Raw genomic sequence first — 27,393 nt, forward strand, 5'->3', positions numbered from 1 at the left:
ATTCACAAAGTATTTGTGTCGCTGGAAGAAGCAATTGAGCAAGTCGCTGGCAGTCTGAGTGGTTCACTCAGTGAGTGAATGATTTCTGATCTTTGAACCGAACATCAGGACCCTTGTGTAAAACGGTAAAAAAAAACATGTTTAAAAACCATTTCTGATCACTTTTCTTCATTTTAAATCATTTGATCACTTTTCTTCATTTTAAAGCATCTGATCACATTTCTTCATTTTAAAGCAATTAAAAAAAATACAAGACAACCTTTTTTCGTTTGATCAACTATGGTCCTTTTAGAACGAGCTGGCAAATTTACAAATTCCCGAAAAATAAGCGCAACCAGATTTGATTTTATGCATTTCAATCTACTGTTAATATTGTACTAATCAGCTTGTCTGTTAATTTCATGTCAAGATTTAATTCAATTTTTTTTTTTGCTGAACTGCTTATATGTTGGGCAACAAAAATTACGCTACTATGGAATATATATCAAATTTTTATTTTCGATTTTAACGATTTTTTTGTTATACAATTTGAAAATAAGATATTCACCTCTTCCGGCCACGATCAAAATTTAGATTTGATAAACTTTTTTTTACCTTGACCAAATTGGATAAAAATTAAAATGATATAATTATTTTTTTCAAAAAGGGTTGTTCGAGAAGAATTTGTTTAAAAGTATTCTAGAAATTACTGTTTAAAGTAATAAATGTAAGAAGCACGTGAGCTACCAAGAGTGAAAACATATTTAAAAACTCGCTTCAAAACCATTTAAAATTTCAGTTGTTTATTAATAAAATAATGTTTCAAGCTAGATAGCGCTAGAAATTTAATTTTTTTGGCAAATTCAATGAATATCTATTTATTTACAAGTTGGAAATATTTCTTCTGCAATAAGTTTTATGCCATGAGAAACATTATTTTTCCGTGATTTTTTTCCATTTCATTTTTACGGCCACTGAGACAAATTTGAAAGCAATTTTATTGTTGTGGGGCATCAATTTTCACTGTCCAAAATCTTAGATTGAAAAAATACTTCTCAACAAAAAAATACCCATAAAATGCTTTTTTTATTTCGTACGATTTGACAGCCTACATTTTTTTTCAAAGTTGCATGATTTTTTACAAGCAGTCAAGCCATTAATTGATCCTCGCACTCATTTTGACAGTTGCTCTGCCCATGATCGCATAAATGTCCATTTCATCGTTTTTTAGTTAATGATGTAGTTTGGTTCAAAATCGTGTGCTTTTATTCGTGAACTTAATTCACGATTACGAGAATTGATTTTTTTCTGTGTACTTCCTGAAACAATAAAAACAGGGCAATACTAGTAGAAACTCAAGCTTCGGACAAGTTCTCGGTACCGATTGTTGCGTTCGAAACGGAATTCGTATACGGTTTACACTGAATGATTTTCTTTTTAAATTATGAAAAGATAAGAATTTTCAAATTCAAATTCAAATTTTGCTAGTTTTTGGTAGAACAATTACAATAATTTTATATTTGTTTAAGAACCCTTCCAACTTCAAAAGAGCAATTTTCTCATAAAGGATTTTATCTTGCATAATTTGAGCAAAAGATTCAAGCTTTTGCAAGTAATTTAAGCAAATGCATATAAAAATGCACAACACAGAGTTACTGGCATGGACAGAACCGAACAACAAAAAAGGTATTCTTTAAAGTTTCTAAATTTCTTACCCACAGCAAAAAAAGTTATTGGAATAAATAGTTGTTCTATTTTTGAGAATTTGTTTTTTTATTTACACAGTGTTTTTAAAGGTAAAATTAAACTTGTTTTTTTAACTGTCCTGTGAATCCCAAAAGTACTTCCATGTAGCAAACCTATTGTTGTCATCCACCGAGATTCTCTCGCCAGTTCTGCGTACGCATCCCGCAGGAAAACGGCACAACATCAAAAGTAAATCGCTTACGAACGAGAAATAACTTTCCCCGAAAAACGGAAGCAAAAATGTGGTCCCCTGTCCCGGAGGTGGGGCACGGCAAAAAGGAGACAATTTAAAATATGTCTCCCCGCGTCGCGTCGTCTCAACCAAAAAGGCATCACTCGGCAAAATCTTGCCCTCCTCCTGCCAACGGTAGCCAAATCTGGCCATCATCATCGTCTTACGGAGAGGAACGTTGAATCCTTGAAGATTTTCAGCGACTTGAAAACTTTACGACCGAAACTCCACTAAAATTCGTGACGTGCGTTCATTGGTACAGTCAGTCCCATTTCGGTACCCATCGCAAACATCCTGCAGACTTCCTATGTACATCCGCGCTTCCCCGTTCCCCGCTGAACATAATCATTAAAAATATGTACGACAAGCGACAACTAGAAGCCAATGCCAGGGCAGCACGCCAAAAGTGGTCAGGACATCAGCCATCAGCAACCAGCCAGCCCGAGCCAGAGCCGGAGAGCTCTCGGTGTCGTCGAAGCGACAGAGTGTGAAGTCATGAGCGACGACGAGCTTTCTTGACATCACCAACGCCGTCATATGATGGCGCCTATAGCTAGAGTGTTTAGAGGTCTCGGGGATCACACTGTCGCCGGTGAGGCTGAGCTAATAAGGATACGAGCGATGTGGTGGAACAGGATTACTTAAAAGCCGCCAAATTGTTACGTGGGGTTAATTGACAACAACATTGACTATATGAAGATCCTATTGAGTGATTCTGTAAAATTATTTTTTTTCGCATTTTTTTAATTTGAATGATAATACGATGCAAAAGAGTCATGAATAATCGATAATCCTTTGGCAAAGTTGTAAGTTTTGATCAGGACATTTAAAAAAATGGGTACAAATTTCTCGATATTTTATTTCTCATTTATCAAAACTACTAGATTTGTCCAAACATTAACCCCTATTTTTCATTTATTGATATGTTTAAATGGATCAATTATCGCAAATTTTCAGCTGAATTTATATTTTTATTATATTTTCAAGTGAAAAGTACACAAAAAAATGATGGTAATATTCATCAGGAAATGGTGACAGATTTTGGGGCTAAAAATGATTAATTTTACTCCAGAAAATGATGAATTTTCATCAGTTTTTGATAAATATTCATCAGGTTTACATTTTTACACTATTTTTATGTAATATTACTCAAAAAAGAGGTAATGTTCAACCTATCAAATTTTCAACATTCCTAAATTCAACTTTTTTTTCTGTGTATTATTGCATAATTTTGGTGCCCTTTTCAAGTTTTAGTCGTTGCCTTAAATAATTGTAAAAATAAAATCTGATTTAAAATGTTTAAAATAGTGTTAACGTTTTATAATTAAAATCTGACACATTTTTTTTAGAAAATCAGATATTTTGGAATTTGACTTATTTTATGTACACAATAGAGTGTAACAAAAATGACTTTTTGGCGGGCATTCAGGGGTTTGTTCCGGTGGGCATACTGAGCCCAAATCCCAAATATGAGCTCGATTGGACGTAACAGGAGCTGGCACTCCGCCCTTCAATTTTAAATGGGATTTAACCCATAAAAAAAGATTTTTTCAAAAATGTCAATTTTTGAGGCATTTTGGCCACTGAAGCGTTTACCGAAAACATCACTGGCATGTAGGCCAGATCCTTGCGCATCTTTTGGTATATATAACATTGAAGCTTGGAGAACCCAGGAGCTCGGTACAGACCTTCAAAGTTTGGCATTTTTTCGAAAAACCGGCCCCGGCAAAAAAAAATATGCGTCGCGTCTCGCGACGCCCGAAACGCCATTTGATTTTGCTGGGACCGATTTTTCGAAAAAAAAAATGCCAAACTTTGAAGGTCTGTACCGAGCTCCAGGGTGCTCCAAGCTTCAATGTTATATATACCAAAAGATGCGCAAGGATCTGGCCTACATGCCAGTGATGTTTTCGGTAGACGCTTCAGTGGCCAAAATACCTCAAAAATTGACATTTTTGAAAAAAATCGTTTTTACGGGTTAAATCCCATTTAAAATTGAAGGGCGGAGCGCCAGCTCCTGTTACGTCCAATCAAGCTCATATTTGAGATTTGGGCTCAGTATGTCCACCGGAACAAACCCCTGAATGCCCGCCAAAAAGTCATTTTTGTTACATCCTAGTACACAACCAATGCCAATGCTTAAAAAAATATTTTCAGGTTTCAGTTTGAGATGTATTTTCTTTACCATCAACTATGATTTAAGGCAAAACAAGTATCTAGTATTTTTTATTGGATTTATAAAAATCAAATGCAAAAACATTGAAAAAAAGATGAAAATAAAACGAGAAAAGTAAAATTTTTCATCGATCAAAAGTTGCTCAAAAATTACCTCCGGGATACGGAAAAAATAAACTGCGAAAAAAAATTACATTAACAAGTAAATTTTTGTCTAGCTCTGTGAGATAGTAGTTTATGCAGCGAGATGCACATTGCACATGCACATGCAACGAGTCGTACATTAATCCAACGAGGTTTAGCGAGTTGGATAAAAATGACGACTGCTGAAAAAAAAACAATTTTTGCAACGAGTTGCTTAAAACATTTTTTTGCAATTCCGAAAAACGCTTCTTGAATGGAAACATTCATGTGTTATGTAAATTTACACTTAAAAATAAAACAGTTTTGAAAAATGTTACTTTTCGATGCAAGTGCTGAAAAGTATGAATTTTCAGAACTGGTATTAAAAGGTATTGATTTTCAAATCTGTTATTTTTGGTATTTAAAAGTAGGCCGTTTCGTTTCTCTAGAAGGACAGGAAATGTTGACAGTTTTACGACAGGATTGCAAAATAGTAGTTTATGCAACAAGTTGCAAAAAGAGGATTTTTTCAGCACGAGTCGTACATTTATCCAACGAGGTTCACCGAGTGCTGAAAAAATCAAGTTTTGCAACGAGTTCCATACAACATTTTTTGCAATTCCAAAAAACACTCACTGAGTGAAATTTTATGTCAAATTTTCATGTATTTTGTCAATAAATCGTTTAAATCAAAAAAAATGTTGAAAAATGTTACTTTTCAAAAACAAGTGCGAAAAGTTCAACTTTTCAGCACCCATTTGAGTGCTGAAAAGTAGAACTTTTCAGCATTTATTTTGAAAAGTGTTGCTATTCGATTCTTCTATTTTTGGTACAGAAAATTAGGCTATTTCGTCGTTCAAGAATGACAGGAAAAGTAAGTAGTTTCACGACGAAATTGCAAAAACTATTTTTTGCAATTTCTTCTTTTCTCTTTTCTCTTCCTACTTTTCTCTACCAAAAATAACAGAATGAAAAATTAATACCTTTCAATACCAGTGCTAACTAAAATGTTCAACTTTTTAGAACTAGTAACTAAAAGTAACATTTTTCATTTTTTTGTTTTGTTTTATGCGGTGAATTTACTTATCACATGGGTGTTTAACACAAAATCCATTCAAAAAGCGTTTTTAAGGAATTGCTTAAAAAAGTTGCAAGTAACTTGTTGCAAAAACCTATTTTATTCAGCAATGTCGTATTTATCCAACTAGCAAAACCTCTTTGGATGTGGCCCGCGGGCCAAATGTGAATGATCATTTAAAACTGACCTTTGAACCACCTGTAAAGTGTTTTTATAATTCTTAAAATTAAGGTTTATTGAACACTTTTGTATTAAACATTTTAAGAAATGAGTTATTAAATGTTCAAATTTAACTTATGTGAAAAACTGTATAGACAGCAAAAACATAGATTTTCCATATTAATTGATAAGCGACATTTTTATAGAAAATCCCCAAACTTTTTTTGAACTTATAAACCACCCACCCACCTTGGGTTTCGAACTCATGGCATTTGGGTTACGGATTGAGTACGTCACTTCTGATTCAGGCTGACCAAAACTCTCTTTGCAAAGATTTATAATTTAGTAACAACTTATTCCAAAATGTAATTACTCCATTTTTCCAAGTATGCATAAGGCCGTTGCATATATTTTTCAAAGTTTTTGCTATTTTTAAAGCTGTCAAAGGCAAACTTATGGGAAATTGGACGAGCTTTCCGGTAAAAATATTTACGAGACTGAAAAATCAAGTCTGTCATATAGAAATTGCCAAAAACCACCAAAAAACCCGTATTTTCAACATTTTTTTTTAAAACCACTCTATCTTCCCAAGGATTGGACATAGGACAATGGTCAATATGGAGACTTATATGTAAAATTGTCTGGAAAATCGATCCCCACTACTGGTTTTAAAAAAAAATTGACATTTAGACCACTTTTCAAAAAAAACAGTTTTAGTAAATGATTTTTGTATTTTTTTAGGAGAGACATACCATCCTGCATTTAACGTCAGTCTTTTGGTAACATTTTAGGCTATTTCCTCAAAAAATTTGAACGAAAAAAAAATCGTGACATCACCTTTAAATTTAAGTTTTAGACTTAAAAATCAAAAAATCTCATAGATGTGGCGTGCATTTTTCTTTCAGTGTATTTTTTTCAGAAAGCTCGTCCAATTTCCTACAAGTTAGTCTTTGACCACTTTTTGATACGACGCAACGGCTTCGAGATACAGTAATTTTTAAATTACAAAATACAAAAATATTTAAATACCTTACGCCCTTCTCAAATGTTATTTTCGAGTACGTTTGGCTCCATATACACAAAAATGGCTAATATATGCCCAGGATAACATGTCTACAAAGTTTCATTGAAATCGGAGAGGATCGGGTACAAAAGTACCAGAAAAATTCCTGATTTGAGCTGGAATCGCTCTTCAGCTAAATCGCCTGTTTTTGGGACACACTAGTACTAGTATCTGAACATAGTAACTAACAAAGAATAAAAAAGGTCAGTTTCAAGCCTATCGTAGTTCTAATGGATTTTATTGACGAGGGTAATCAAATCATTCGATGATAGTCGAAGCACTTTTCGTTTCGGTCGAACACTATTTGTATAGATTCAGTGTATTATAGATCAGAAATTTGGAATATTTGAAAACTATCATTTTAAGTTTTAATTAAACAAATTTTAGTTCAACCAGCCTCAAACTGCAATATCTATGTAAGCAATGCTATCTTGAAGTTATCCCCAATACAGAAGGCAAAACGTTAAACCTAAAATCCCGCAATAAAATAAATGTTACCTTTTCCAACAAGCCTCTCGCTCCATCTAACCTTCTCAACATCGAAATTTTCCGGGAAAATACGACACTTGCTAATGGCCCCGCTTCTCCTTGGCGTCAAAAGTCAAAGATCAATCCCCCCGCAATGGCCTCGTCACCATCATCATCACGAGCACCCCTCTCCCTCTTTCCTCGTAGTCAAACTGCGTTTTCCCGCTGTACTTACCATGACGGCGTTCATTTTAAAATCCATAAAATTCTTCACCTCGGCCGCCAACTCGCGCAGCAGCAGGATCCCGTCCTTGCGATTAACATCCACGTCGTAATCTTTGTATTTCTGTGGAAAAGTTGAGAGAGAGAACAGGAAGGAAATTTCAGCATGGATGTGAAAGCCGTAAAGTTAAATAGGCCAATGGGGAACCATTGCCAGAATTGGATATGGGAAACCCCCTCCTTCCCCCACCCACCCTAGAGCTTCAAGAACTTCAAGGACTCGCGAAACTCGTCGTTTTCGAATTTCGCGGCGGTGCTTTCTAGGACCTTGTTCACCGGGGAAAAGCAATCCCAATCAATCGACAATGATACATAGTACGTACAATAGTGCTACCGACATGTCCCACATGATCGTATGGTTGCTTTCACTATTCCGCTGGTACGTGCTGCGACTAATGCGTCGACGGACCGGACCATGACCATCGTCCACGTGGTCACACGCACACACACACACACGTCCATGCGCCACGTGGCTGGTGAGTACGGATTGACGTGCTCGGACAGGAAAATAATAAAACAAATTAGTGTCAAACGAGAGATTAATCTAATTATCAATCAGATATTATGCCACATCACTTGTGGTGCCGTTATCAGAATGAGGCTAATGGTGGAAATCGTCCTGGCGTGCTCCGCCACTGGGGTCCGTGAGCAGTGGGTTCGTGTGAGCAGTGGACTAGGGTTGGACACTCAAGGACAGTATTGAACTACTAATTTAAACCAACCAACGACACTTTAGAAGCAATGTTTTGAATTGCTTTAGGTTTATAAGAACAAGTTAAACTCCCGCCCGTTTGGATCAATCGGACCACGCACTGGACTCACAATCCAGAGGTCGCCGGTTCGAATCCCGCGGCGGGCGCTCTAAAATTCTTTGTGTAAATATGGGTATTCGGCGCCGTCGCTCCGTGCCATACTTTCATACACTTAGGATCCCAGGGCGGCGAAGTCCTTGTAGATAAAAGGAAGACACTAGTGGTTGGTACTAGCAATGGTGGCCGACAGCTATAAAGTCAACTTCGTTTCGTTAAACTTTGTATAACTATCTAACAAAACATTGAAAATAAACTTACAAGCAACAACAAGTCCAAAGGCTTGAATGAGGAGAGCACCAAATCTCTTTCTACTCCAAGAAACCTTCCAGCCCAAGGATCGAACTGACGACCTTTGGATTGCGAATCCAACCGCCGCCAGCGATACCACCAAAGCAGGCTTGGTTTGGTGTGTTTGATGTTCTTATGCAGGTGAGATGACTCCAACGCCTTGAATGACTTAACGGCCTAACAACAACCAAAGCAGAGACCGACGTTTTACTGCCCCATCCAATGAAAGGCTGGAGCAGATGGGAATAAACCCATGATCATCCGCGTATAAAGCGGACAGCGTAGCCATTCGGCCAAGCCTGCTGAGTTAATTATAGATAAAAATACCAAATTAAATGCAATTTAAATTCTCAATTCAACGTGTTCTTGCTATCTTGTCGCACGTCGCTTTTTGACGTACCGAGAAAACTGCGTTTTAATGTTTGACATTGGATAAACAAAAACAAGAGCCCGCAATGTAAACAACAACAAACACGTTTTTTGGCTGTGCATTGTCCCGAAGTTTGGCTATATTTGGTTGCTGGAGTCCCTATTTATAATTACAAATGTTGGGCGTATGTCAAACGCGTTCTGACTAAAATTCCTTTGGCAAGTCGTCGCATTTACAGAAATTTCCAAAGTGTACAGATAGCACGTTCAGATCGAATCTTCTTCATACAAAGAGTGCCAGCAATTTACGGAGTTTTTCCGGTTTTTCTGAATATCTAAGGAATGAAATCGAATTTTGGGGAACTGTAATGGTCAAAAGTTGAGCATAAAAGCTGTGCAAAATGGTGTTTTGAATTCAATTTGTTACAAAATCGACGTGCCATAAAAGAGCACGAGAACGGCGAGATGTAACATTGGCTGTGAGATTCCCTTTGTTGACAGGACCTTTTCAACTATAAGGTATTGTGTTTTTCTACGGAAAATTTCAAATTTCAAATTGATTACAAAATAAAGAACAAACCCGCAATGATAAAAATCTCCCACAACTTCCACACACGCCCACACAATGAGCAACCCCAATTTGCGTAGCTGTCAACCATCTTCACGTCATCCGTCGAATCCCATTCTTCTGCCACTGCTGCTGCGGGTGGGCGTTTGGGTGATGTGATGTACCACCCCATAGCTGACCGCGTCCGGCCCATTCCGGATATACGTACGCGCGATTCTCCAAACGTACGGTACGTGTCCCTCCCCAGTCCCCCCATTTCTTCAAACTTTCCACCGTACGTAGTATTACCAGATCGTCGCCGTCGTGCTAACTTGTCGTACGTGCATTTTGGGCCAAATTGAGTTAAGAACGCCATTTGTGCAGCTCACAATGCGCCATCCTTTGATCTTCACGGATCCCCAAAATTCGATTTCAATTCTGAGATATTCAATAAAAACCAAAAAAGCTCCGAAAATATTTATCACTTTTCCTATGAAAGAAGTACCAATCTTGTCGTGCTATCCTGACACAGCCTGAAAATTGATGTAAGCGCGACAATTGGCCAAAGGGATTCCAGGTCAGAATGCGTTTGACGCACGTGCAAGATTAACTACCGTAAACATTTTCAATTATAACTCGTGACTCCTTCGACTAAATTCAACCAAACTTCTGGGCAATGCACAGAATGGTCAACCAAACAAAACGTGTTTGTTGTTGTCGCCTGCTCTCGTTTTTATTTATTCAAGGTCAAACATTGAAACGCGTTTTTCTCGGAACGTCAAAAAGCGACGTACGCCATGATAGCACTACGACGTCGAGATGAGTTGAGCGTGGGCCAATTGGGCGAACACACTCTCACACACACACACACACATCTCATTACGGGCGCCTTTGTTGTCAGTACCATTCACAATTCTCAAATGGGGTGGTTAAAGGGAGGATTGGGGTGGTAGTGGGAGGAGACCATCATACGTTGGTGTTAGGACCCTATGGCTGGGTCTTACTCCTCTACGCGAGGGCCAATTGGTAGCATGAACACACTGAACAATAGTTTATTTTGAGTGACTTTTTTTAAGGATACAAAAAACTTTTTTTTTCTGAGTGTATTTGAATATCCTTGTATTTACTCTAAAAGCAACAAATACAAAAAAAATATCTAGAAAGCCCCAGAAAAGATCTTCTTCACAAAATTCATTTTGTCATTGCACGCGCATTTGTCCAGGATTTTCAAGTTACTCTGTAAAAAGTAAAAAATCTGAATTTTGTGAAGCAATTTCTTAAGCAATTTAATTTAGACTTTCGACTTGATTTCTAAAATCTAAAAACAATTTAACCAAAAATCACAACAAATTCACGATTTTAACTTTTTTGACATCGGAAATCGAACAAATTGTTGCTGAAATATTCTTGTCTCAATATTTGATTTTTTTAAATTAAAAATTTTGATTTTGTAAAAGCTGTGAAGACCTTTTGTCTAATCTAATCTAATCTAATCAGACCCTAGCGCAGCCAATCTTTCGAAGGGATCCTGGAGAGTGCCTTAGGTTAGATGACGCCTAGCACTCTTCTTGTCATTTATTAACATTTGTAGTGCACCATTGCATCGGAATGCATTGAAACATCACAAGCGTTAAAGCGGCCAGGCCTACTGCGTAAAGCCGTATCGCAGAGATGACTCGTAATTGGGTTGAGTTTGAGCACTGAGTGTTCGAACAACAACACAATTCTGAATCGACAGGGGAGGAAGAAGCGTGGGGACACACCACCATACGTTCCGAGATTTTGGTTGTATTCGTTGGGAGCACCATGCTAAGAAGGTTTGGTACTCCGGGACCCTCTGGGATGGGACATTGTATTTCCACGAATGCCCTGGACACTATTTGCCGTGGTTATAGCGCCACAACTCGCTCTCTGTAACAGTAGTCCTAATTCCAGTCCAAGCTTACCAAGTCGTCATGGCCTAGCGGTTAGCATTTTTGCTTACCAACCCAAAGGACGGGGGATCGAACCCCGCCTCGAGCGACTTTGATTTTTCGTTCATATTCATCATTTCAAATTCTGTGTACTTAACTTTCTCGTTGGGAGCAGATGGGAATCGAACCCAGAACCATTCGCTTACAAAGCGAACACCGTAACCAGTCAGCCACGGCCGCTCCATAAAAAAGCTGTGAAGACATTTTGTTTGCAAATACGATATTAAATTTAAAAAGTAAGCTAAATATATTTTTTCCTGTATTCGATACCCCTCAATCAAACCATCCACATTAACGATCCCCGGGTCTTTTGTGGTCTCTATTGCAAGTTTCTGCTCGCGCCGCCAGCGATTCCAACAGAGTAGGCTTGGCTTGGTGTGTTGTTTGTACTTATGGCATGGAGACGACTCCTACACCAGGAATGAGCCTAACAACCAAGCCTAACAACCAAGGCCGGGACCGGCATTTTACTTCCTCATCCGATGGAAGGTTGGAGCAGATGGGAATCGATAAATTTGATAAATTTGATAAATTTGATAAATTTGATAAATTTGATAAATTTGATAAATTTGATAAATTTGATAAATTTGATAAATTTGATAAATTGATAAATTTGATAAATTTGATAAATTTGATAAATTTGATAAATTTGATAAATTTGATAAATTTGATAAATTTGATAAATTTGATAAATTTGATAAATTTGATAAATTTGATAAATTTGATAAATTTGATAAATTTGATAAATTTGATAAATTTGATAAATTTGATAAATTTGATAAATTTGATAAATTTGATAAATTTGATAAATTTGATAAATTTGATAAATTTGATAAATTTGATAAATTTGATAAATTTGATAAATTTGATAAATTTGATAAATTTGATAAATTTGATAAATTTGATAAATTTGATAAATTTGATAAATTTGATAAATTTGATAAATTTGATAAATTTGATAAATTTGATAAATTTCATAAATTTGATAAATTTGATAAATTTGATAAATTTGATAAATTTGATAAATTTGATAAATTTGATAAATTTGATTAATTTGATAAATTTGATAAATTTGATAAATTTGATTAATTTGATAAATTTGATAAATTTGATAAATTTGATAAATTTGATAAATTTGATAAACTTGATAAATTTGATAAATTTGATAAATTTGATAAATTTGATAAATTTGATAAATTTGATAAATTTGATAAATTTGATAAATTTGATAAATTTGATAAATTTGATAAATTTGATAAATTTGATAAATTTGATAAATTTGATAAATGCAGTTATACTTCAACCTGATTTTTTAGCTGTACCTGTACTGTTCAATAAAAAAAAAAAACATTTTTTTTCAAAATCATTTAATATTTTGAGGTTATTGAGAACTGAGAACACTTCAAATTTATTTATCTTCCCTTAAATACTCCAAAACCTAGCCAAATATTGTTGTAAAATACATAAAATACCAAGCTATCATAATCCCAACATCCCCCATTATTCCACAGTGTGAGGGGCCATTTTCCCTCGACAATTAACTCATATCCTATGGAAGCCAACGCGTCGGAACGATGCCAATGATGACGGCCCCCCTCCAAATCGGAAAATATTCCGGATGGATGTCGTCCACCCGCTGCTGACAATCACGCCGACGATTCTCCGTCCTCTCGGCCCTGCTGCAAGGGAGGGAGGTTGGAAAGTGGAAAACCTGGATGGTGACCATCTGGAATATGTGTTATTGTGTCGATTGGTCACCCCCGTCTCGTGTGCAGGTCGATTGTGGCCCCACAGCCAAGAGGGGTGGTGGCTTTCTCACCCCGCACACAAAAACTGACCATTTGGCCGATTGTTATCGAACGACACACAGACTCACAAGGATCGGAGGAAAAACTGCTTCTGCTGCTGCTGCTGACGACGACGGAAAAGTTTTCTTCTATTTTGTGACCCCCAAGACCCCCCCACCAATTTTTGCACAAGAAAGGAAAGAAAGAACAATTTATCATCTTATGCTTTCATGTGTGTGTTTGTGTGTATTTGTGTGATTTTTCAGCCACCACGTGGCAACAGTGAGAGAGTGTATTTGACCGTTTCTAAGATAATGGTGCTGCTGTTTGGCTTTTGTTGATTTGGGCTGGAAAATATTGGCAAAATGAGCTTATTGATTTTTTAATTAGCTTAGTCGGGGAATAGACTTTGCAATGGATTGGTTTGATGGGAGCTATTCATAAACTGTTCCGATTTAGCTAAATGATCTCAAAATTTCTAAATTTTACTTGGTTTTGGACAGAATGATTCTAAATTTGATATTTAATTTACTGAATGTGTTTTGAATGACAAAAATTTCAAGGTTGTAAACGATAAAATTATCGAGGCTCAATGACGACAGTTCTATCTTCACAGTCGGGACGATAACGATAATCTATCGTTATCGTCATTTCTATCATTCTATCGGCAATAATTTTATCGTCGATCAAGGGGTTTTCAGCATCGTGTCAGACTGGTCACTAATCCGGAATTACTTGGAATTTGAGCAAGTAATTCTGTAATTCCGGATTTACTGAGTAATTCCAGAGTAATCCTGGTAATTCCTAATAATCCCAGTAATCCTGGTAATTCCATGATTCTTGTTTGTGAAAACATACTTCAGAAAATAATAAAATAATAAAAAATAACTGTTCAAAGGATAATTTCGATAAACCTTTTATAATTCTATTTATTGCCTATTAATTTTCATGTATGAAACCAAAGTTACAGCTAGTACGGGATCATTCGGATTTTGAGTAAGTAATTCAGTAATTCCAGAATTACTCCGCAATTCTGCAATAATTCCTGTAATTCTGGAATTGCCTAGTAATTCCGTACTAATTCGAGTAGTTCCATAGTTACTCAGTAATTCGTGTATTTCCCATTAATTCAAGTAACTACTAGTGATTCTTTGAAGGTAAATCGGCAGAATGTATTTTGCTTTTCCTTGATGCTTTTTATGGTTGTAAGAAGTACAGAGCGGATTCGAAATGTCGGCCAATTTGGATGCTCTCTAATTCAAATGTATTCGGATGAAAAACACTCAAACGTCAAAATCAGTTGTCAAACTGACGTTGATGTTTACCACATTATTCGATGATTTCCAAGTAGGGCGTCCAATTTTCCCGGGTTTTGAGTTTACCGGAAAACGGAACAAATATATTTTTTATCCCGGGAAATTTTTTGAAAACGTCATAAAATCTATGTTTTTTTTTATATTAGTTATGTTTTTAAAATCAAACTATTAGCTCAATACTATTAAAATCAATCTAAACAGGGATAGCACTTTTAGATAGTTTTGAAGATTTTTTTTGTTCTTTGTTGTACTTTGAATTTTAAATGCACCAGCATAATCAGTTTTCAAAATGATGTTGATATTTACCCAATTGTTCGATGATTTCCAAGCAGGACGTCTAATTTTCCCAGGTTTTGAGTTTCCCGGAAAACGGGAAAAATATTTATTTATTCACGGGAAGTTTTTAGTTTTTGAAAAAGTCATAAAATCTATGTTTTCTTTATATTTGTTATGTTTTTCAAGCTTTAAATTTATAGAATTAGCTCAATACTATTAATATCAATCTAAACAAGGATAGCAGTTTTTAGATAGCTTAAACAAATTTTTGCTGTTCTCTGTTGTGCTTTGAATTTTATATGCACCACATTTCTAATTCAAATTAAATAAGTATCTTATAAATATTTATTTTTTATTTATTTCTATATGACATGAATAAAACAGCTTGAAAATTGGTTTAAGATGTCTAAAATCAAAAATGACAACAAATAAAATGGTACCAATTTATGTAAAATTTTAGAAAAGTTTAAACTTATTAATTATGTAAACTTATTACTAATGTAATTTCCAGGCCAAATTATGATTTTTGTTTAATTCCGGAAATTCCCCGTACAACATATAAAAATCCCGGGAATTTTGTGCCGGGAATTCCCGGGATGGACGTACTATTGCCAAGCACTTGGTTTTGTGCATTTGACAGCTGTCATTCGATCCAATTCTCAATATGCTGGAAGCTAGGCAGTAATTCCAAGTTATTTTTATAAATTTGAGCAATTCTGCGTGGTTTCTGGAAATCCCAAGTAATTCTGGGAAATCAAAGTAATTCATGACATATTGCCAGTAATCCTGGTAATTCCATTAAGACTGGTCAGTAATCCTTGATGCTGGAAACCCCTTGTCGTCGATAGTGCACTAGAACTCATTTTTAAAATCTATCCAAAAACGACTTAATCGATTTTAAAATTGAAGCCATATCATGTTAAATTTTCTATGCTTTCATTGCGATTTTTTTTAAGGGTGCACAGCAACGAAGGAAGTTGTTGTCTTCTTATTCCAAAATTGTCAAACTTACGAACCCAATCCTGCAATAACGGGATTGTAAAATTAATCAAACTTTGTTGTAAATTGCTTTGTGGACAGTACTTTAGGGGATGAATAAAAAAATATTTCGATAGTACCCGTAGTTTTGAAGATACTAAATTGTCTGTAACAAAAATCTGGGTGCAAAAGCTATGGTTGATGTGCACCGTTAAATGTAATCAGTTTCAATGCATAAATACTTTTAAAAAATCACAGAATACTGTATTATTTCACAAGTACTGAAATTTTCAATATTTAGTATATTGATATAAAACGAAGCAAAAGTGAGCATGCGTTTTCATTTAACTAGATTTTTTTTGTTAAATACTAAAATTTTCGAAAAATACATTTTTTTAATACTTAAATTGCAAAATTTGCAATACGGGTGTCAAACGAAGCGAAATTTTGTATGCGTTTTCACTTTATTAGAGTTTAAATGTTAAAACTGAAATGTTCACAAAATACCGTATTTATTCAAAAATACTCAAATTTTCAAAACTTGAAAAATGGGTATCAAACGAACTGAAATTTTGTATGCGTTTTCACTTTATTAGTTTTTTTTAAATACTCAAATTTTCACAATATGTTAAATTTTTCGAAAATAACCAAATTTTCAAAATTTGAAATTTCGAAATTTTGTATGCATTTTCACTTTATCAGAGTTTTTTTAAATGTTCAAATTTTCACAAAATGTTGTATTTTTTCGGAAATATTCAATTTTTTCAAAATTTGCAATATGGGTGTCAAAAGAAGCGAAATTTTGTATGCGGTTTCACTTTATTAGAGTTTTTATGTTGAACACTAAAATTTTCACAAAACCGTACCGTAACCAAATATTTCAGAAAAGTCCATTTTTTTTTATTCAAAAATGTGCCACTCTCTACGAAATCGGCCAATTTCAACCATTTTTATTTTTTGTATTTTTTGATTGTGCTCAAACTTTGTGGGGTCCTTCCCTATGACCAAATATGCTATTTTGTGTCATTGGTTCATCCATGCAAGTCTCCATACAATTTTGGCTGCTGTCCATACAAAAATGGTATGTAAATATTCAAACAGCTGTAACTTTTGAGTGAATTGTCTGATCAATTTGGTGTCTTCGGCAAAGTTGTAGGTATTGTTGAGGACCAGAGGCGCCGACTAGTCCAAAATGTTGGGGGGGCACGGTTGTTTTCCGAAATCGTTAGGTGAGAGTGGTGATTTGATGTTTAAGTTTATTGCATATGGGTAATTCTCCGCCAACTCACACAGCAGTTGCCCCGACCCCTCTTCGATTTGCATGAAACTTTGTCCTATGGGGTAACTTTTGTCCCTGATCATGAATCCGAGGTCCGTTTTTTGATATCTCGTGACGGAGGGGCGGTACGACCCCTTCCATTTTTGAACATGCGAAAAAAGAGGTGTTTTTCAATAATTTGCAGCCTGAAACGGTGATGAGATAGAAATTTGGTGTCAAAGGAACTTTTATGTAAAATTAGACGCCCGATTTGATGGCGTACTCAGAATTCCGAAAAAACGTATTTTTCATCGAAAAAAACACTGAAAACGTTTTAAAAATTCTCCCATTTTCCGTTACTCGACTGTAAAAAATTTTGGAACATGTTATTTTATGGGAAATTTAATGTACTTTTCGAATCTACATTGACCCAAAAGGGTCATTTTTTCATTTAGAACAAAATTATTCATTTTAAAATTTCGTGTTTTTTCTAACTTTGCAGGGTTTTTTTTAGAGTGTAACAATGTTCTACAAAGTTGTAGAACAGACAATTACAAAAAATTTGATATATAGACATAAGGGGTTTGCTTATAAACATCACGAGTTATCGCGATTTTATGAAAAAAAGTTTTGAAAAAGTTGGTTGTCATCGATCATGGCCGTTCATAGTCACCCGCGACAGACACGGACGACGAAACGAAGAAAAACGCAAAAAGTAACTTTTTCAAAACTTTTTTTCGTAAAATCGCGATAACTCGTGATGTTTATAAGCAAACCCCTTATGTCTATATATCAAATTTTTTGTAATTGTCTGCTCTACAACTTTGTAGAACATTGTTACACTCTAAAAAAAACCCTGCAAAGTTAGAAAAAACACGAAATTTTAAAATGAAAAATGTTGTTCTAAATGAAAAAATGACCCTTCTGGGTCAATGTAGATTCGAAAAGTACATTAAATTTCCCATAAAATGACATGTTCCAAAATTTTTTACAGTCGAGTAACGGAAAATGGGAGAATTTTTAAAACTTTTTTAGTGTTTTTTTCGATGAAAAATACGTTTTTTCGGAATTCTGAGTACGCCATCAAATCGGGCGTCTAATTTTACATAAAAGTCCCTTTGACACCACATTTCTATCTCATCACCGTTTCAGGCTGCAATTTACTGAAAAACACCTCTTTTTTCGCATGTTCAAAAATGGAAGGGGTCGTACCGCCTCTCCGTCACGAGATATCAAAAAACGGACCTCGGATTCGTGATCAGGGACAAAAGTTACCCCTTAGGACAAAGTTTCACGCAAATCGAAGAGGGGTCGGGGCAACTTTTCCCGATTTCGTGTGAGTTGGTAGAGAATTACCCATATCACAAATTTTACCAATTTGAATATTACGATGTGATACGAGTTTGTTTCATCCGGAATCCATTTTTTTAAAGATAATTTATTAAAACTTGATTGAGAATGTTTATTGGGGGAATTTTTTATATGTTTGGAAGGCGAATTCCTTCTAATTGGCATATTCTCACTTATTTTCCAGAAGTAACAGTCAATAATAAAAATGATCAGGAATTTAAAATTCAACAACACAAATATTCTAAAAATGAAAACAAAAGTAAAAAGCAAAAATTTAGAACTTTAGAAATTGGAAAATACACATTAAAAAAAACAACATTTTTTCAAGTCTGCAATTAAGAAAAAAAAATAACAGAAAAAATAAACATTCCAAAATTTAAAAATAGTTCAAAAAACTCTAGGGTTAAAGAAAACTCATGGCTTAAAAAATTTTTGAAATCAAAAGTAGAAATTCAGAAATTTAAAAAATCTGAAATTTGGAAATTACAAAAAAATCAATGTTTAAAAAAATCGAAAATTTAACATCAATTATTTTGTTAAGAATTTAAGAATTTAAGAATTTAAGAATTCAAGAATTTAAGAATTTAAGAATTTAAGAATTTAAGAATTTAAGAATTTAAGAATTTAAGAATTTAAGAATTTAAGAATTTAAGAATTTAAGAATTTAAGAATTTAAGAATTTAAGAATTTAAGAATTTAAGAATTTAAGAATTTAAGAATTTAAGAATTTAAGAATTTAAGAATTTAAGAATTTAAGAATTTAAGAATTTAAGAATTTAAGAATTTAAGAATTTAAGAATTTAAGAATTTAAGAATTTAAGAATTTAAGAATTTAAGAATTTAAGAATTTAAGAATTTAAGAATTTAAGAATTTAAGAATTTAAGAATTAAAGAATTTAAGAATTTAAGAATTTAAGAATTTAAGAATTTAAGAATTTAAGAATTTAAGAATTTAAGAATTTAAGAATTTAAGAATTTAAGAATTTAAGAATTTAAGAATTTAAGAATTTAAGAATTTAAGAATTTAAGAATTTAAGAATTTAAGAATTTAAGAATTAAAGAATTTAAGAATTTAAGAATTTAAGAATTTAAGAATTTAAGAATTTAAGAATTTAAGAATTTAAGAATTTAAGAATTTAAGAATTTAAGAATTAAAGAATTTAAGAATTTAAGAATTTAAGAATTTAAGAATTTAAGAATTTAAGAATTTAAGAATTTAAGAATTTAAGAATAAAAGAATAACCAAAAAGATACACAAACAGTTTTCAATAAAATCAAAAAAAAGCATTATGACAATTTGATACGACCAAAAATTTGCAATTTTTTAAAATGAAATCAAGAAAAAAATTACCTAAAATTACTCAAAAAAATATCAAATTTATCATTATTTTTTTAACGTAAAGATGTCAAAAAATGACCGTTTTGAAAAGTGTTTCAGTTCATTTTCGCTAAATCCTCATCTACAATGGCAAAACGTAGAATGTTGCGTCTGAAAACTTGATGATTGTTTTGGCAAGAGTTTGCGTAAGTTTGCTCTTGTATACTAAGCTTGCTGGTTTTCCTACCTAGTTAGCATAAGAGAGCGCAGTAGTATAGATGAAACGTTGTCGATTTAGAAAACAACAAATGTTTTTGAACTATTTTACAGATTCGCTTACAAGAATTCTATCCAATTCCAGTTCAGTTTTAAATATTATTTTCAATTATTTCTGTGATTTTTTTGTAATATTAAAAATAAGAATATTTTTCTTCCAAAATTTCTGGGGGGGCACAATGTATGGGCTGCCCCCCCTGCCCAATTTTAAGGGGGGCAAAAAGTACCGTCCCCCCCCAGAGTCGGCGCCCCTGTTGAGGACTATTGAGAAAAAAATAAGTACACGGAAAAAAAATTGCAAATTTTTTAATTAACTTTTTTTTTACAAAAACTCAATTTCCCAAAATACGTATTTTTTGATTTTCGAGTTTTTTTTAAATGTTTTATGGGACAAAATTCCGCAACTTTTGAGCCAAAGAGAAAAATGGTCAAAAAATCTGCCGCCGAGTGATTTTTGGAAAAAATCAAAATTTCATGCAAAAACAAATTTGACGTTATTTTTTAATGCAAAATTGAATTTGCAATCGAAAACTACTTTATAGATTTTTTGAAAAAGTGCTTCGTCTTCAAGATATTGCCACCGAAAGTTTGATTTTAGCGAAATATTTGCAGTTTTTCGATTTTTAAAAATAGTGACCATGAGTGACCATTTCTTGAAAATACTTTTTTTGAAAAGTTCTGAAAATTTGCTCTAAAATTTTCTAAGAGGCATTGAAGATTGCACCTCGGGTTGCTGAGATACAGCCGCTTTAAGAAAAAGAAACACGAAAATTGAAGTTTTTTTAGTTTCACCCAAACGACTCACCATTTTCTAATGTCGATATCTCAGCAACTAATGGTCCAATTTTCAATGTTAAAATATGAAACATTCGTGAAATCTTCCGGTCTTTTCGAAAAAATATTTTGAAAAAATATTAAATCAAGACTAGCATTTTAATTTTTTTCGAAAACACTAAAATTTTCAAAAAATTGCAATATGAGTGTCAAACGAAGCGAAAAAAAATATTACTAAATTCCGTATTGTTCGAAAATATTAAAATTTTCAAAATTTTAAAAGGAACTACATTTCTAGAGTTTTTTGTTTTGAATAGGTCCATTAAACTATTGTGTTTTATATATTTATAAAACCTAATAAAAAAATATATTCTTAGTGAAAGCATTGAAAACTTAATATGATATGTTTGAATTAAGATTTTGAAAATTAATTATCGGCATTATAATTTTTTCCGATAGAATTATCGAAACAATGATAACGATAACCGTAATTGTTATCGTTAGACGATAATATTATCGACGAAAATTTTATCGATTAACAACCGTGAAAACTACAATCTTTTGATCTGTGGAACAAGCTGGTCAAATTTCACTGGGCAGTTTACCCATTTTTTTCGAAAATCACTGTCCCTTAAAGCCGATGTAAATATTATTCATAGTTTTTGTCCTTCAGCTCTGGCCGGAGTCGAGAGGGAGGGGGTGTAAAATAAATTACAAATAAAATAACAAGCCATGCTGTCAACATTTGAATTGAAAAAATGGTTTTTTTAAATGCATTTTATACTAGTTCAGTTGTCTTGCAATCACTAGTTTTCAAAAAAAATATGATTGACGAAATCAAAAAATTGCGATTAAAACCTAATTGCGGATTTTTAAATCAAAACTTTTCAAAAGTTCAAAAGATTAAAGAAAATTACAAACATGCTTAAAATTAATCTAAACGCAAGTGAATGCATTTGAAATTGATTTTAGCAGATTGCAACTTGATTTTCCATTGAAATTTTGAAGTTTTTTGAAAAAATATTTTTTGCCCTCCGATTTTTTAGACCAATTTTGAAGCGGTGACAAAAAAAATTTAAAATATATGTCTAAGGTTGATTCAAAAAATGTTTGAAAATATTTCAATTGTAATATCGTTAAAAACAGAATCGTTTATTTTGATGTATTGTTTTCATGGTACTAAATTAAATTGATAAAAAAATATATTTAAAAAATATATAAAAAAAATCCTCTACTGTTAATCTTCCAGTAGCTTTAATTCCCAAATCCACCCACCCTCTGCCAGGAACGCTCACGGCCATAAAAAGGGGTGAGGGCCCCGACAGAAACCGCCCGCCCGCACGTTTTCCGACACGCACTTGGAGCGCTCAAACTGTCAGACGCGAAAAAGATCGTAAATAAATTCGTCAGTCATCATCGCGTGTTCGCGTCGTAATGATGATTACTGTTTGCGCTAATTCGCGGCAGCAGCGTTAAAACTCCGGCTGGCTGGCGCCCAACCCAACCAAATGGGACCCACGTGCTAATCTGCCCTAGTTGGTGGGGTTTGGATTCTCTACCCCCTGACTAATTTTCCGCTGGAAAACGACTCGTCTTAAAACCTCCAAGTCGAGATCAGAGGAAATTTTTATCGTTTTTTTCGAGCGCGAACTGGACTTTCAACTTGTCTTCTTTTTTGCGTTTTATTTTTTTTTTTTTGTAAAAAGAATCCACGCTTTTCCGACAGGAAAAACAAACGCAAAATTTCTGTTAATTACAATTATAAACGCAATTGTGAGCCTTCTTCTTTTTTTGTTGTTGCTCCCCGCCAACTTCTGCGTCCGTTATTGAAAAGGGTTATGAATAGAGCGGGGCCCATCCGAGACCCAGGTCCAGGAAAAGGCACCGGCAGCAGACGGTTACGGGTGTTGAAAAGCGGAAAAATTTTCCCAACCATTAAGCGCTGCAGACAATTTTCAGTGGGAAGGGTGGGGGCTTTTGCTTTTATTTTGCTCTTCATCTCGCACGGGGATTTTTCCTTATTGTTCCTCTTCGTTATTGGGGAAAGGAAAGGGAAGAGGAGGGGGGTCTCTTGTCATCATGGAGCGCGAATCTGCTGGCGGAGGGTTCCCCTTAATACAATGACAGGAGGAAAGTTAATTTTTAGGGCGTTTCTCCGGGAAGATTCTTTTTCCGGTTTGAAAAGGGAAAAGATGGGCTTTGGAAACGTCTTGCAGTGGGGGGCGGGGAGGGAATTATATGAACCGAACTGGTGACAGGTGTCATTTCTCTGAATCGATATGATAAAGGGTTGGAATATATTAGGGCTGAGATAAATTAAATGGGATGCTGGACAGCAAAGTGATGAATTTGAAATGAAGAAATCTTACCGAAAATAGCTCACATATAATATTGACATTTCGAATTCAAATACCCTAATAACTTTTGTTGTCAACATCGATAAACTGTTAGCTTGAAATGAAATGTTATTTAAATTTTATATTTTGTATCACTCAACTGGGAAAATCCTTTCGCAATATTTGACGCAAAAAAAGATTTGCTAAACATTTTCCTCCATTGATTTGTGTTCTTACAAGTCTCTATACAAAACGGTTATAAAAATATTTGCAAATATATTTTTTGAGAACGGCTTTTCTGACCGGTGGTGTTTTCGGACTTCTCTGAAAAAACACAAAACAACCTGCTGCACAAAATGACATATTTTGAGCTGTGACAAAAGCTGGTCAAAATATATTTAACAGTGCTGCCATTACTCGAAAAATATTATTTATGAAAACAGTGAAAAAAGTCTACACATTAATTCGACTTTGGAATTACGGGCTCTTATCGGTATTTTTCGGTGAAATTAAACTCTCAAAATAAGAAGAAAGAAATGAAACTGATAGGTGGATAGGTGACTAGTGTCTTAGAAGAAGATTGAAAAGGCCGGAAACTAAGTCATAAAATGAAATTTGTAATCGAAAAGTACTTAACAGAAATTACGATATAATTTTCAAGAAATAGCCAATAAGAAAAGACTTTTTTTAACCAATAGACTAAAAACCAGGACTGTGGAGTTGGAGTCAGAGTCGGAGCCGGAGTCGGTGAAGTCGGGTCTTTTTGGGGACCTGGAGTCGGGGTCGGAATCGGAGTCGTCAAAACTCTAATAGCTGGAGTCGGAGTCGGAGCCGGAGTCGTAAATTTCTGATAGACCCGGAGTCGGAGCTGGAGTCGGAAAAGCCAAAAAAATTAATATAATTTACGAACTTATTTATTGTTCAATATTTGTTATAATTCTGATTAATTCCCAGATTTTTATTTTTTAAATTTATTTATTGAATTGCGTGCACTGCGTTGAAATGTTTTTGTTTAATTTATTTTTTGGTTCAAGGTATTTATCAGATACCATGACGTTTTCAAAGCATTTTTATTGTGATTGGAAAGCTCACTATCAGTATTAAAAAAAATACTTATGTTTTTAAAACATTAACAACTATTTTATCAATCTTCTACTTTGAACGCAACATGCTCATTTTGTATGTAAATAAAAACAAAAACTGTAAACGTTTCAAACTGACAAAAAATATCGTAAAAAAGTTGCAACTAATTTTGAAATACAGTTAAACCGGCGCTCTTATGTCTCGCATATGCAACTTTGCATATACGAGTCATTGAATTTATTAGATATATCGATTACCCCAATGTTTACAATTTCTTTACAAAGCTCTTAAAGTGTTGATCCATAAATAATATCGTTGAACAAATCTAGTTTTTTTTTAAATACCTTAAGTCGGGGTGATATAATTGATATAATTTAATTTATTTTTCAAATATTAAAATTTTCTCATGATTTGTACGTTTAAAATTTGTAATGGGCTGGATCACACAATGTTCATGTACGTTTTCTCAAATAAATTCAAAAAAGCTTTAAAAAATAGTTACTTTGAAAATTGTTTATTTCAAACCCAGGGTATCTTTGATAGTTACTGCCCACCAATTTCTCATTACTTAATTGAGTTAAATTTACTGAAATCTGCACTACTGAAATTTTCAGTAAATGAAAACTTGTTGAAAAAAACAATTGAAAATTAGTGTAGCTAGCTTATTAACTTTAAAAAAATGAATGTAAATTTATGTAGTTAAATAAAATGTTCCAATTTTTCAAACAACAAAATTCAAATTAACTCAGAAAATTGTTTTGCTGAAAATGCATTTTTTATATCTAAAATACAGATTAGGTGTCAGAGTCGGAGTCAGAGCCAAAGTCAACAAATTTGGAAAGCTGGAGTCGGAGTCGGAGTCGGAGTCGGAGCCGGAGTCAACAATTTGTAGAAAGCCGGAGCCGGAGTCAGAGTCGGCTTAACTCAGAAAGCCGGAGTCGGAGTCGGAGTTGGAGTCGCTTGAAATATGACCCGACTCCGCAGCCCTGCTAAAAACATTGAAAAAAAAACTTAAAATTTCCTTTCAATTAACATCAAACCAGGGTTGCGAATGAGCGAGCGCTCACGGAAAGCTTGCTCGCTCCAGCTGGAGCGTGAGTTTTTATCAGGTAGCTCGTGCTCGCTCACGCTCACCGGAGCGTTTTGCGCTCACGTGAGCCGGTGAGCCAAAGTAGGTAGTTGTTTTTTCCTGTTGAAGCATCTGCCTGTTTGAAACAAAGTTTCTAGAACTATCTCAGCACAGGCAGCAAAAACAAACAAGAAAGTGGTCGAACAAACAAAAGTAGGCAATAAAACGGATTGGATCAGTGAACCGAAATTTACGTTCTATTTAAAATCTAGACATTTTTCGAACAAGGAAAAAAAAACTAAATTCATAATGTAAACATTCAATTACGTGAAGAGATGCACTGTTTGTTCACAAATCAAATCCATATTGGACCATATTGTATTGTTGTTATGTACAAAAATATTGACAATAAAATATACATAAATTTATTTTTAAATAATCTTTTAAACAGTTACAATCATTCATGTTCAAAAAATCATAAATAACTTGTAATTGAATATATACTTGTTGGAAGAAGTTTGTTTCGTGGTGAAAAATATTGACAATTTATTTGATTTGAGTCAAAAGGGTTATTTCAACCCTTAGGAATTTTGAAACATATATTTAAAAATAGAACTGTTTCAAAAATGTTACCCTTTTTTCTAAAATGTTTGCCAAATAAAGACTAACCTTATAGAAATGATTAGCCGTTTCTAATCACTGAATCACTGGGGTGTACCCCATTTGGCATAATGGACATTTGGCATAACGGGTTTTCAAGATGGACGTTTGGCATAATTGGTCCAAGACATCAGGGACGTTTGGCATAATGGACATTTGGCATAATGGACGTTTGGCATAATTCGTTCAAAAACCATCAAGGACGTTTGGCATAATGGACGTTTGGCATAATTGACGTTTCGCATGATTATTACTAGCTTGTTTTTTTTGTTAATTATTTGTCATTTTCACGAATGAAAATGTATATTTTTTACCTTTTTTATATTACTTTAAGAGATTATCATTTTTTTCTATAAAAAATTAGGTATCTCTATATTTTTTCCTAATAGTAAATTCTTTTCATTTTGAATAATTCACAATAAATCTTTTCAATGAAATTTTGATATTTTTATTAAATAATTAACATATCTCTTGTTAGCTTAAGATTTTTCCCTTTTCAATGTAATTAGGAGTAATTTTTCAAATGAAATTTTCCCTTCTTTTATATGAAATTCATGATGAGAAAAACCTCTTCAAATCTTCGACAATTGAGCTTTTATAATGCAATTTTCCCTTCTTTTGATCAAAATTTTACTTGAAGAAGGAAATTTCTAAATATATTCACATTTTTCCCTTCTTTTTCGAATTTAATCTAAAGAAACCCCAGAACTGGGCAGCACTCATCCGACACGAGACTAGCGGAAAGATTCACTGACACAGAGAACACAGTTCTACATGACCGAGAGAATTATGCCCTCGAGTCCATTTTCAAGAAAAAGTTCATCCTTCAAAACGAAAAGTGTTCTCTACGGGAACTGATCCAGAGACCTTTAATAGACTAACTCAATGACTAAAGTGCCTTGGCCACAGCAGCTTGGTGACACAAGAGTAGTCAGATTTCGATGTATGACTCTTGTTGCAGATTTACTGTTTCAATTAATTAATTAAATTAATTGTTTTGCAGGTGTGAGTTGGTACCATTATTCTATCGAGTTTAGCATTGAGCTCTCTATAAATTTTGATGGAATTATACTCTCGATCCTGTATTTTGGGTGAATGGATGTCGATGTTGCTTTTCTTTAAATATTTTGCAATTAAGTTTTTTTATTCAATTTTCCCATAATTTTTTATATTTAACTTGAAGAAGGGAAATTCTCTTATAGATGTTATCTTTAAACATTTATATAATTTCTGCACATTTTTTCTCTGTTGGTTTAATTTTTGCAATAAAGTTGTTTATGGAATTTTCCCTTCTTTTATTTATTCAATAGTTATCTTAAAGAAGGGACAACTGCCTAAAAAAATGCTGATTAAATGTTATTTTTAAGAGAGGTAGGTGAAAAACATAAAAATATTGCGATAGTCAAACATTTAAAGAGTGTCAAAATGTGAATCTTTAAATTTACTTTTCCTTCCATAAGTTGAATTTTATATAAATAAATATAAATTTTATAAAAAAATTCATAATCGAAGTTTATTGTCAAATATTCGAAAAGTATTGTTTTTAGAGATTTTCCCTTCTAAAAGTTGAATTTAAAATAAAAGAAGGGAAAATTTCACAACTCATTTGTCAAATATT

General features: G+C 33.7%; 1 protein-coding gene across 4 annotated transcripts in view; it reads right to left on the reverse strand.

Annotated features, from left to right (window-relative positions):
• The window catches only part of LOC120420135 (voltage-dependent calcium channel subunit alpha-2/delta-4), a 152,260-nt gene that overhangs the window by 79,395 nt on the left and 45,472 nt on the right, over positions 1-27,393 (reverse strand). For all 4 annotated transcript variants that reach the window (XM_039583088.2, XM_039583090.2, XM_039583087.2 and 1 more), the window contains exon 3: positions 7,259-7,369. In XM_039583088.2, the coding sequence (XP_039439022.1) occupies positions 7,259-7,369 (111 nt within the window). The remainder of the gene's footprint in view (positions 1-7,258; positions 7,370-27,393) is intronic.

The sequence above is a fragment of the Culex pipiens genome, chromosome 2 (assembly GCF_016801865.2).
Source record: "Culex pipiens pallens isolate TS chromosome 2, TS_CPP_V2, whole genome shotgun sequence".
Lineage (NCBI taxonomy): Eukaryota > Metazoa > Arthropoda > Insecta > Diptera > Culicidae > Culex > Culex pipiens.